This window comes from Trichechus manatus, unplaced genomic scaffold (genome assembly GCF_000243295.1).
Source record: "Trichechus manatus latirostris isolate Lorelei unplaced genomic scaffold, TriManLat1.0 scaffold00122, whole genome shotgun sequence".
NCBI lineage: Eukaryota > Metazoa > Chordata > Mammalia > Sirenia > Trichechidae > Trichechus > Trichechus manatus.
In genome coordinates, this window is record NW_004444058.1 from 6,326,921 (window position 1) to 6,340,723 (window position 13,803).

Consider the following 13,803-nt stretch of genomic DNA (forward strand, 5'->3'; position numbering starts at 1 on the left):
GCCTCTTAGCTCAAGTAGATACAAGAGACCAAAAGGGCAGCTTCTGTCTGAAGGTGAGATGGGAAGGCAGGGAGGGTTAGGAGCTGGTTGAATGGACATGGGAAATCAGGGGTGGAAAGGAGGAGTGTGCTGTCACAGTATGGGGAGAGAAATTAGGGTCACATAACAATGTATGTATAAGTTGTTTGTACGGGAGACTAACTTGAAATGTAATCTTCATTTAAACTACAACAATACAAATAAAAATAAAAAAAAGAGCAGATTAGGCACAGAAGCAAGGAAGCACAAATGGGGGAAGATAGATGCCACATGGAGGTCTCCAAGGAATTGAGGAACAGAAGCTGAAAGGGACACAGATCTTTCCCCAGAGCAGACAAAGAAAGCCTCCCCCTAGAGCCGGTGCCCTGAACTCAGACATCTAGCCTCCTGAACTGTGAGAAAATGAATTTCCATTTGTTAAAGCTAGCCACTTGGTATTTTTGTTACAGCAGTGCTAGGAGGCTAAGACAGTCCCTAATCTCACATAGCCTGCAGTGTGTGTGTTGGGCGGGGGAAGGCAGGAATCAATAATCTCAGAAAATTGAATGGCTATTTCTTGTTACAAGACTATAGGTTTCTGGAAAGCAGGGATTGCCTGTTTGGGCTCACCATTGTAACCTGATGCCCAGTACAAGGCTGAGCACGAGTAAACTAAAAATAAAATAAAATCCGTTGCGTTGAGTGGATTCCAACTCGTGGATACCCCATGTGTTACGGAGTAGAACTGCTCCATATGGTTTTCTTGGCTGTAATCTTTATGGAAACAGGTCACCAGGTCTTTTCTTCTGTGGCTCCAGCGGGTGGGTTCAAACCGCCAACCTTCAGTTAGCAGCCAAGTGCAAACTGCGACACCCAGGGACCTCTTATCCATTGATGTGCTGTCTATGGCTGCTTTCACACCAGAATGGTAGAGTTGAGTCTAGTCATTGCAACGGAGACCATAAGGCTTGCAACCCCAAAAAGATATCCTATCCAGTCCTTTATAGAAAAGGCTTGCCGACCTCTGGCCTAAGATCCCTCCCTTTTCCCAAGCCCCTTCTCACTTCCAGCCAAATCCTGGTTTTCCCTCCTCAAACACCCCCAGATGATAGCCAAAAGCTACCTGCAGCGAGAAGGGATTCGTCCTCGGAGATCACCAGCAACCTCACAGCTTCTGGAAGCTTCTCTAGCAGGCTGTCTCCTTCAGAGGAAACCTGTGTACAGTTAAGAATGCCTGTTATTGGTTGAATTGTGTCCTCCCCAAAATATGTGTTGGAATTCTAATCCCCATACCTGTGGATGTGATCCCATTTGGGAGGGAATAGGCTTTTCTTTGTTATGTTAATGAGGTCATATCAGTGTAGGCTGTGTCTTAGACCTACTCCTTGAGATACAAAAGAGCAGAGTAGACACAGAGAGTTGTTGCCATCGAGTGCACCCCGACCATAAAGTAGAACTGCTCCATAGGGTTTTCAAGGCTGTGACTTTTCAGATGCAGATTGCCAGGCCTTTCTTCCGAGGCATCTCTGGGTGGGTTCAAACCACCAAACTTTTGGCTGGTAGTCAAACGCTTGACCCGGACACAGAGAGAAGCAAGCACAGATAGGGGAAGGATAGTTGCCATGTGAAGATCACCAAGGAACCAAGGAACACCAGGGCTACAGAAGCTGGGACAAGGATCTTCCCACAGAGTGAACAGAGAGAGAGCCTTCCCCTAGAGCGAGTGCCCTGAATTCAGAATTCTAGCCTCCTAAACAGGAGTCCTTGAGAGGCACAAATGGTTTAAGTGCCAGACTACTAAGCAAAAGGTTTGAATCGACCCAGAGGAGCCTTGGAAGTCTTGGTGATCTGCTTCTGAAAGGTCACAGCCTCGAAAACCCTATGGAGCAGTTCTACTCTGCACATATGGGGTCGCCACAAGTCGGAATTGACTTGATGGCACCTAACAACAACGGCCTCCGAAATGGTGAGAAAATGAATTTCTGCTCTTTAAAGCCACCCACTTGTGGTATTTGTGTTACGGCAGCGCTAGGACACTGAGACAATGCCCATCAACTCATGTCAGGAGGACTAGGGTTAGAGCCTGGATTCCATGTTGGGCAGCATCACTCACCAGCTGGCTGACCCTAAGCAAGCTCCTTAACCTCTCGGGGTCCCAGTGTCCTCACCTGTCAAATGGTGATGATACTAGAACCCACCTTACAGGGTTATTGCTATCTAAGAAATGTATTGAATGCTACTCTGCACACAGTCAACCCTCCCAGAGTGACTGCTATCATCATCATTATTATTGCTGACATTGTTCTTGTTTGTAACCACCTAGGGACACAGAATCCTTCAATATTGCAATTTGAGGTTTGAATTTTTCTTCAGTTCTTTCAGCCTGAGAAATGCTGAGCGTGTTCTTCCCTTTTGGTTTTCTATCTCCAGGTCTTTTTACATGTCAATACTTTACTTTGTCTTCTCGAGTCGCCCTTTGAAATCTTCTGTTCAGCTTTTCGACTTTATCATTTCTTCCTTTTGCTTTAGCTACTCTACATCCATTTTGGTCTTTTCTTTCTTTCATGTCTTTTTAATGACCTCTTGCTTTCTTCATGTATGATGTCGTTGACGTCATTCCACAACTCATCTGGTCTTCTGTCATTAGTGTCCAATGCGTCAAATCTATTCTTCAGATGTTCTTAAATTCAGGTGGGAGACACTCAAGGTTTACTTTGGCTCTTGTGGACTTATTTTAACTTTCTTCAGCTTCAACTTGAACTTGCATATGAGCAATTGATGATCTGTTCTGCAGTTGGCCCCTGGCCTTGTTCTGACTGATGACCTTGAGCTTCTCCATTATCTCTTTCCACAGATGTAGTCAATTTGATTCCCGTGTATTCCATCTGGTGAGATTCATGTGTATAGTCACCATTTATGTTGTTGAAAAAAGGTATTTCCAATGAATAGGTCATTGGTCTTGCAAATTTCTATCATGTGATCTCCGGCATTGTTTCTATTACCAAGGCCATATTTTCAACTACTGATCCTTATCCTTCTTTTTTCTTTCCACCTTTCACATTCCAATCACCAGTAATCATCAATGCATCTTGACTGCATGTTTGATCAATTTCAGACTGCAGAAGTTGTTAAAAAAATCTTCAATTTCTTTATCTTTGGCATTAGTGGTTGGTGCGTAAATTTGAATAATAGTCGTATTAACTGGTCTTCCTTGTAGGCGTGTGGATATTATCAGGATAGATCTTGGAATGTTATTTTTGACAATGAATGCAAAGCCATTCCTCTTCGATCTGTCATTCCCAGCATAGTAGACCATATGATTGTCCAATTCAGATTGGCCAATACCAGTCCATTTCAGCTCACTAATGCCTAGAATATCAATCTTCAAGCACAGGAAGTATCAAAAGAAGATGGAAGGAATACACAGAATCACTGTACCGGAAAGAATTGGTCGATGTTCAACCATTTCATGGTATTGAAGGAAAAACTCCAAGCCTACACTGAAGGCGTTGGCGAAAAACAAGGTTTCAGAAATTGACAAAATACCAACTGAGATGCTTCAACAAACCGTTGCAACACTGGAAGCACCCACTCATCTATGCCAAGAAATCTGGAAGACAGCTACCTGGCCAACCAACTAGAAAAGATTCATATTTGTGCCCATTCCAAAGAAAGGTGATCTAACAATGTGGAAATTATCAAACAATATCATAAACAAGTAAAAGTTTGCTGAAGATCATTCAAAAGTGGCTGCAGCAGTACATCAACAGGGAACTGCCAGAAATTCAAGATGGATTCAGAAGAGGACGTGGAACAAGGGATATTATTGTTCATGTCAGATGGATCTTGGCTGAAAACAGAGAACACCAGAAAGATGTTTACCTGTGTTTTATTGACTATGCAAAGACATTTGACTGTGTGGATCATAACAAATTATGGACAACATTGTGAAGAATGGGAATTCCAGAACACTTAATTGTGCTCATGCAGAACCTGTACATAGACCAAGTGTCAGTCGTTCAAATATAACAAGGGGATACTGCATGGTTTAAAATCAGGAAAGGTATGCATCAGGGTTGTATCCTTTCACCATAGTTATTCAATCTGAAAGCTGAGCAAATAATCTGAGAAGCTGGACTATATGAAGAAGAATGCAGCATCAGGATTGGAGGAAGACTCGTTAATAACCTACGCTATGCAGATGACACAACCTTCCTTGCTGAAAGTGAAGAGAACTTGAAGCACTTACTGATGACGATCAAAGACTACAGCCTTCAGTATGGATTACATAAAGAAAACAAAAATCCTCACAACTGGACCAATAAGCAACATCATGAAAAACGGAGAAAATATTGAAGTTGTCAAGGATTTTATTTAACTTAGATCCACAATCAACACCCATGGAAGCAGCACCAAAGAAATCAAATGAAGTACTGCATTGAGCAAATATGCTGCAAAAGACCTCTTTAAATAAAGATGTCACTTTGAGGACTAAGGTTCACCTTACCCAAGCCATGATATATTCGATTGCCTCGTATGCATGTGAAAGCTGGACAATGAATAAGGAATGCCGAAGAAGAATTGATGTCTTTGAATTATGGTGTTGGTGAAGAATATTAAATATATACCATGGATCGCCAGAAGAATGAACAAGTCTGTCATGGAAGAAATACAGCCAGAGTGCTCCTTGGAAACAAGGATGGCAAGACTTCTTCTCACGTATTTGAACTTGTTATCAGGAGGGTCAAGTAGAGGGTCACAAAAAAAAGAAAGACCTTCAAGGAGATAGATTAACACAGTGGCTGCAACAATGGGCTCAAACATAGCAATGATTGTGACGATGGCTCGGAACGGGGCAGTGTTTCGTTCCTTTGTATATAGGGTCTGTATGAGTCAAAACTGACTCAGTGGCACCTAACAACAACAAGGGACCCAGAGAAGATTCTAGAACTCAGAGAAGATTCTAGCACTCCATCAGTCTCTGGAGGAGAAGTGTCAAATAAGATCAAAACATAGCCTGGATGGATAAAGAAAATGTGGTACGTACACACAATGGAATACTATTTAGTCATAGAGAGAGAAGACGTCCTGATGTGTGTCACAACATGAATGAACCTTGAAAATATCATACTGAGAGAAATAAGTCAATTGCAAAAGGACAAATACTGGATGACCTAAGCTTATATGAAATAAGCAAATAGATAGAAACCAAAGATTATTAGTGGTTACCCAGGGTGGAAGGGAGGCGAGTAGGGGGAACTTTTGCTTAGTAGGCACTGAGGTTATGTTAATGTTTTGGAAAAGGATAGCGATAATGGTGGCACAACAAGAAAAATGTAATCAATGTCACTGAGTTGAAAATGTGGAAGTTGTATTGTCAAATGTGTTGGTATGTAGAGTCTCGCCATAAAAAAAAAAAAAGACTACAGCTAGAGGAAGGTACTGTTCTCATCATTTCTGAGTTGCAGAAATGAACTGCTCTTTTTATACTTTTTGTTATTGTGGTAAAAATATATGTAACATAACGTTTGCCATTTCAACATTCTTCACGTGTACAGTTCAACGACAATGTGCTCATCACTATGTACAACCATCACCATTATCCATTTCCAAATTTTTCCATCACCTTAAGAGACGCTCAGTGTCCCCCCAAAAATGAGTCTTTCCCCTTGCCTTCCATCCACCCCTGGTAATCACTAGTCAACTTTGATCGGTATACTCTTGCTTATTCTAGATAGTTCATGTAAGTGAAATCATATAATATTTATCCTTTTGTCATGAACTTATGTCACTCAGCATGATGTTTTCAAGGTTCATCCATGTTGTAACATGTATCAGGGCTTCATTTCTCTTTTTGGCTGAGTAATATTCCATTGTGTGGATGGATCACGTTGTGTTTATCCATTCATCTATGGATGGACACAGGAGTTGTTTCCACCTTTTAGTTATTGTGAATAGAGCTGCAATGAACATTCGTATACAAGTATCTGTTTGAGTTCCTGTTTTCAATTCTTTTGGGTATATACTAGGAATGGAATTGCTGGGTCATATGATAGACCTATGTTCAACTTTTTGAGGAACCACCACACTGTTTTCCACAGCGGTATATCATTTTGCATTCCCACAACAATGCACAAGCATTACCATTTCTCCAAGTCCTCATCAATACTTGTTATTGTTCTTCTTTTTAATCATAGCCTGCCCAGTGGTAGTGAAGTGGTATCTCATTGTAGTTTTGACTTGTATTTCCCTAATGATGTTGAGCATCTTCTCACGCACTTGTCATTTGTATGTCTTATTTGGTGAAGAAATGAACTAGTTTTTTCGAATGTATAAGGGAGGTTTATTCCCCAATCCTCATTCCCAGCTTGGATACTGAATTTTGAGTGCATATTCCACGCCAGGTCTCTTCGTGTCCTTGACAAACCCATACCCTCCCAAAGTTGTGAGTACCTTGAAGGTGGGTGTTATGTATTGAATTGTGTCCCCCGTAAAATATATGCTGTAAATTCTAATCTCTATGCCTGTAGTTACAATCCCATTTGGGAACAGGTTGTCTTTGTTATGTTAATGAGGCAGGATTAGTGTAGGGTGTGTTTTGACTCAATCTCTTTTGAGATATAAAAGAGATTAAAACAAGCACTTGAGAGAAGCACAGATGGGGGAAGAGAGATGCCAAGCCACATGAAGATTGCCCAGGAGCAGAAGCTCAGAAGAGACCTTTCTCCAGAGCCAACAGAGAAAGAAAGGCTTCCCCTAGAACAAGCAGTTTGGGTTTCTAGCCTCCTGAATAGTGAGAAGATGAATTTCTGTTTGTTAAAGCCATCTACTTCTGGTATTTCTAGTATAATAGCACTAGATAACTAAGACAGTGGGGTTGGGAATCTTGTATTTCTATAGCCCCTCCAGGGCCTAGCATGGTGTCTGATCCCCAAGCGATACCACTAGATATTTTCTGAACCGCACCAAATTGTGTTGTTGTTGTTGTTAGGTGCCATCAAGTCAGTTCTGACTCATAGCAACCCTATGGACAACAGAACAAAGCATTGCCCTGTCTGGTGCCATTCTCACAATTGTTACTATGTTTGAGCCTATTGTTGCAGCCACAGTGTCAATCCATCTCGCTGAGGGTCTTTCTCTTTCACACCGACCCTCTATTTTACCAAGTATGATGTCCTTCTCCAGGGATTGGTCCCTCCTGATAACATGCCCAAAGTACATAAAACGAAGTCTCGCCATCCTCGCCTCTAACTAAGGAGCATTCTGGCTGTACTTCTTCCAAGGCAAATTTGTTCATTCTTCTGGCAGTCCATGGTATATTCAATATTATTTGCCAACACCATAATTCAAAGGCATCATTTCTTCTTTGGTCTTCCTTATTCATTGTCCAGCTTTCACATGCATATGAGGCAATTGAAAATACCATGGCTGGGGTTAGGTGCACATTAGTCTTCAAAGTGATGTGTTTTTTTAACATTTTAAAATAGGTGTTTTGCAGCAGATTTTCCCAATGCAATGCGTTGTTTGTTTTCTTGACTGCTGCTTCCAAGGTTGTTGATTGTGGATCCAAGTAAATTGAAATCCTTGACAAGTTCATTATTTTATCATGATGCTGCTTATTGGTCCAGTTGTAAGGATTTTTATTTTCTTTATGTTGAGATGTAATCCACACTGAAGGTTATATTCACTGAAAGGTAGATAGACAGACAGACAGATAGATAGACAGACAGGTGGTTGCCATTAAGTCAACTCCAACTCATAGCGACCTTATGTACAACAGACCAAATGTTGTCTGGTCTTGCAACATCCTCATAATCACCGGCATGTTTGAGTCCTTTGTTGTGACTATTGTGCCAGTCCATCTCACCAAGAATCCCCTTCTCCCTCACTGGCCCTCTGCTTAACCAAACATGATGTCCTCCTCCACTGATTTGTCCCTCCTGATGACATGTCTAAACTAAAACAAGCAAGTTGGACAAGCTCTGTTGTGATCCATAGGTTTTCACTGGCTAATTTTTGAAAGTGGATCACTAGGTCTTTCTTCCTTGTCCGTCTTAGTCTGGAAGCTCTGCTGAAGCCTGTTCACCATGGGTAACCCTGTTGATATTTGAAATACCAGTGACATAGCTTCCAGCTTCACAGCAACACACAAGCCACCACAGTACAACAAACTAAGACGAACGGTGGAGACAGATAGATAGATGCATAGACTTTTTAAACAAACTATTTATTTTGGAGGAGTCCCTGGGTGGTGCAAATGGTTAAGTGCTCAACTACTAGACGAAAGGTTGGTGATTTGAACCCATCCAGAGGCTCCTCAGAAGATAGGCCTGGCGATCTGCTTCTGAAATGTCACAGCCTTGAAAATCCTGTGGAGCAGTTCTGCTCTGCACGCAAGGAGTTGCCAGGAGTCAGAATCAATTGGATGGCAGCTAATTACTTGTTATTATGCCAACACTATAATTCAAAGGCATCAATTCTTTTTCAGTTTTCTTCATTCATTGTCCAGCTTTCACATGCATATGAGGCAACTGAAAACATCATGGCTTTGGTCAGGTGAACCTTAGTCCTCAAAATGGCATCTTTGCTTTTCAACTCTTTAAAGAGGTCTTTTGCAGCTGGTTTGCTCAGTGCAATATTTCAGTTGGTTTCTTGGGTGCTGCTTCCATGGGCATTGATTGTGGATCCAAATAAAGTGAAATCCTTGGAACTTCAATGTTTTCTCCATTTATCATTACGTGGCTTATTGGTCCAGTTGTAAGGAGTTTGTTTTCGTTATGTTGAGGTGTAATCCATACTGAAGGCTGTAGTCTTTGATCTTCATCAGTAAGCGCTTCAAGTCCTCTTCACTTTCAACAAGCAAGGTTGTGTCATCTGCATATCAAAGGTTATTAATGAGTCTTCCTCCAATCTTGATGCCGCATTCATCTTCACATAGTCCAGCTTCTTGAATTATTTGCTCAGTAGACAGATTGAATAAGTATGGTGAAAGGATGCAACCCGATGCACACTTTTTTGATTTTAAACCATGCAGTATCTCGTTCTGTTCAATCCACTGCCTCTTGGTCTATGTACAGGTTCTGCATGAGTACAATTAAGTGTTCTGGAATTCCCATTCTTTGTAATGTTATCCATAATTTGTTATGATACACACAATCGAATACCTTTGGATAGTCAATAAAACACAGGTAAACATATTTCTGGTATTCTTTGGTTTCAGGCAAGATCCACCTGACATGAGCAATAACATCCCTCATGCCACGTCCTCTTCTGAATCCAGCTTGAATTTCTGACAGTTTCCTGTCAAAGTCAATCATATATAAATCCCTAGAATTAAGAAAAGGTCCCTGGGTGACTCAAACGGTTGTGCTCGGCTGTTAACCAAAAGGTTGGCAGCTTGAACCCACCTATCGGCACCACAGAAGAAAGACCTGGCAATCTGCTTCTGTAAAGATTACAGCCAAGAAAACCCTATGGAGCACAGTTCCACTCCAGTTGTAATTGTCTTGACAGCACAAGACAGCACCAACAAAGAATTAAGAAGCCAAATGTCATTTTTATAAAGATTTAAGGTGAGATTTTATTTCTCCTACTTTCTAGGACATCTGAGCCCTTAAGAGCTGAGTTAATGTCATCCTATTCAGTAAAGTTGCTTACCAAAGAGACAGAGCCATTGCTGAATCCAGTAATCAGCTTTCCTTGTTTCGGGACTTCGATCCCACATGTCGGTGTTTCTTCTTTGACGCTGGACAGTTGTTGCTTTCCCTGCAATTTTCCTGTAGCTGCGCTCCACAGACTGACCACACCATGCACAGACACCATCAGCAGCTGGGCCTGGGAGGCAAACATTGCTGTACACACCCAGGCGTCAGAGGTATCTCCCAGGATACAGAACATAGGCTCTGCAGTTTCCAGATTCCATGCATTAACCTAATGAAGTGATAAAAAGGAAAAGACAGCTCAGTGGGATACTGTTACAGATTGAGTTGTGTCCCCCCAAAATATGGGTTGGAATCCTAACCCCTATACCTGTGGATGTAATGTAATGTAATGTAATCACCCTCCATAATGCAATCTAATGCAATGTAAGCACCTTCGTAATGTAATCACTTTCCACTGTTGTTGTTAGTTGTCCTCGAGGCTATTCTAACTCATGGTGACCTCATGCGTGCAGAGTTGAACTGCTCCATAGGGTTTTCAAGGCTGTGACTTTTCAGAAGCAGACCACCAGGCTTGTCTTCCAAGGTTTCTCTGGGTGAGTTCAAACAGCCAACCTTTTGGCTATTGTTAAGTACATAACTGTTTGTGCTACCAAGGGCAATGTAATCACCATCCATAATGTAATCAATCTAATGTAATGTAGTTACCTTGCATAATGTAATGTAATGTAATCAACCGGTTGAGGTCATACCAGTGTAGGGTGGATCCTAAACCTAATCACTTCTGAATTATACACAGAGCAGTATAGACACATATACAGGGGAAGGTAGATACCATGTGAGAATCATCTATAAGCAAAAGAACCCAGGAACAGCCGGGGCTACTGACTAGGAAGGAAATCGATACAGCCAAGACTCTGATTTGAACTTTTACCTCCATAATTGTGAGAAAATAAATTTCTGGTTTTTAAAAGCCACCTAGTTATGGTATTTCTGTTACAGCAGCACTAGGAAACTAAGACAGAGACCTAGACTTTTCCAGAATCAAAAGCAAGACTCATTCTTTTTTATAGTCTCTGAATTTTCTTGTCAACACTTTACCAGCTTAAAAAAACGTAGGATCCTGGATTGGATCCTGGAACAGAAAAAAGACATTCATGAAAAAACTGAATATGTGAATTTGTGAAATCCAAATAAAGTCTGGAGTTTAGTTGACAATAATTACTGATGTTAATGTCTTGGTTTTGACAAATGTACCCTGGTTATGTAAGATGTTAACATTAGGGGAAGCTGGATGAAGGATATATGGGAGCTCTCTGTACTAGCTTTACGACTTTTCTGTAAACCTAAAATTGTTCCAAAATAAAAAGTTTTAAAAATATAAAAAAGTCAGAAGTACCATATGCATTAATTAGTATATGTTCATTAGAAGCGATTATGGATTAAAGCAGATGTCATATTTAACCTCACAAAAAAAATACCTTTTTATTGGCAGTAACCACCCAAATATTAAACATGTGCCCATTGTCTTTTAAAATTTACCCAAGTCTGAGTTCAGGGAGCTAGCTCTAGAGGATGGCTCTCTCTGTCTGCTCTGAAGGAAAACCCTTGTCTCAGTTTCTGTAGTTGTCTTAGTCATCTAGTGCTGCTCTGACAGAAATACCACAAGTGGATGACTTTAACAAAGGGAAGTTTATTCTCTCACAGTCCTGTAGGCTACAAGTCCAAATTCAGCTCCAGGGGAACACTTTCTCCTTCAGCTCTGGAGGAAGGTCCATGTCATCAATCTTCCCTTGGTCTGGGAGCTTCTCTGCACAGGAACCTCAGGTCCAAAGGACGCGCTCTGCTCCTGGCACTGTTTTCTTGGTGGTATGGGGTTCTTGTGCATCTCTGCTTGCTTCTCTCTTTTATATCTCAAAAGAGATTGGATTAAGACACTCTCCAATCTTGTAGATGTCATCAGTATAACCTCATCATAGTGATAGAGTTTACAACACATAAGGAAATCACATCAGATTACACAATCATACAATACTGGGAATCATGACCTAGCCAAGTTGACAGATATTTTTTGGGGACACAATTCAATCCATGACAGTAGTGTTCTTCTGGGCATTCCTCCCTCGTTCATGCTTGCTTCTGTGTGCCTAATCTTCTCTTTTTATATCTCAAAAGTGAATAGGTTTAAGAAACACCCTACAGTGATATGGCCTCATTAACATAACAAAGAAAATCCTACTCCCAAATGGGATTACATCCACAGGTATAAGGGTTAGGATTGGAACACACATTCTGGAGGAGGACACAATTCAATCCATAACACCCATTAATTCTATTTCAGGAGTTTACACTAAAGAAATAGAGATGTACGGTATATATCAAATGTGTGTATACGTAAAAAGATGTTCAGTTATTTGAAAGAGCAACAAACTGGAAACAACCTAGATGTCCAACAATAAGGGATTAGTTAAACAAACTATGGTGGAGCCATATAAGAGAATCTTATGAAATCACCAACCATACTGTTTTGTTTTGTTTTTTTAAAGTAAAAATAAAGTTTTATTTGGCATATATTCAAAAGGACAAAAGTGGGAAGCAGACAAGCATGCTGCCACAGCCATGTCTGCCCGAGTCCAAAGAATATTACACAATAGGTAAGAATGGGAAAACGGACAAGCATGCTGCCACAGCCGTGTCTGCCCGAATCCAAAGAACAGTTACAGAGCCATCAGTATATATCATCACAAAATGGGTAGAATCATTGAAAGCATCACTTTTTCACTGATTGGCTAGAAATTATAATCTTACATTTTGAATCATCGTTCTTAACAATCATTGGTACGGGTTTCAGTTATGAAAGTCGAGAGGGTCTTCATTGGTCCAACAAATTTCTATTCACTAAATGCTAATAGAAAAAGATAAGAGTGGAAAGTCTTTTGCATTCTGTCTGATGGGCTTTTGTGAAAACTTCCTTAAGATGTTTTCCAAGATTATCTTAGCTATTGTCTTTATACCGCAGGGCCCAGTTGAGTGTCCTTGTGAATCCTTGTGAGCACTTGTGAGCCCAGCTTCAGCTGGGTCACATTCTGTATGCTCAAGGAGAGGGAATAATAACTCCAATATTATTTCCTAAATCAGTCCCTCCTTTTGATCCAACCATACTGTTTTTGAAGAATGTTTAAGGTTATGGGAAAATGCACATGATATATAAAGTGGGGAAAATAGCTTTATAAAACTGCATGTATAGTTTTATCTCAATTTTGTTTTATGCATGCACTGGCACATGAATTCACATGTATGTACATACGCACACATGCACACACACGATATGAAGTTGTTGTTAGGTGCCGTCGAGTCGATTCTGACTCATAGCAACCCTATGTACAACAGAACGAAACACTGCCCCATCCTGGGCCATCCTCACAATCATTGCTATGTTTGAGCCCAATGTTGCAGCTGCCATGTCAATCCATCTTGTTGAGGCTCTTCCTCTTTTTTGCTGACCCTCTACTTTACCAAGCATGATGTTCTTCTCCAGGGACTGGTCCCTCCTGATACCATTCCAAAGTACATGAGACGAAGTCTCGCCATCCTTGCTTCTAATGAGCATTCTGGCTGTACTTCTTCCAAGACAGATTTGTTCATTCTTCTGGCAGTCCATGGTATAGTCAATATTCTTCACCAGCACCATAATTCAAAGGCATCAAGTCTTCTTCGGTCTTCCTTATTCATTGTCCAGCTTTCACATGCACACGAGGGGATTGAAAACATCATGGCTTGGGTCAAGCACACCTTAGTCCTTAAAGTGACATCTTTGCTTTTTAACACTTTAAATAGATCTTTTGCAGCAGATTTGCCCAATGCAAGGTGTCATCTGATTTCTTGACTGCTGCTTCCATGGGTGTTGATTGTGGATCCAAGTAAAATGAAATCCTTGATAACTTCAATACTTTCTCCATTTACCATGATGTTGCTTATTGGTCCAGTTGTGAGGATTTTTGTTTTCTTTATGTTGAGGTGTAATCCATACTGAAGGCTGTGGTCTTCAAGTCCTCTTCACTTTCAGCAAGCAAGGTTGTGTCACTTGCATATCACAGGTTGTTAATGAGTCTTCTTCCAATCCTCA

The 13,803-nt window shown here is 40.9% G+C and overlaps 1 protein-coding gene across 1 annotated transcript in view; it reads right to left on the reverse strand.

Moving 5' to 3' along the window:
• Nucleotides 1–13,803, reverse strand: part of NWD1 (NACHT and WD repeat domain containing 1) — a 95,437-nt gene that overhangs the window by 29,250 nt on the left and 52,384 nt on the right. Inside the window, 2 exon segments of the mRNA XM_004384514.1 lie at nt 1,142–1,232; nt 9,676–9,948. Coding sequence (XP_004384571.1) covers nt 1,142–1,232; nt 9,676–9,948 — 364 coding nt within the window.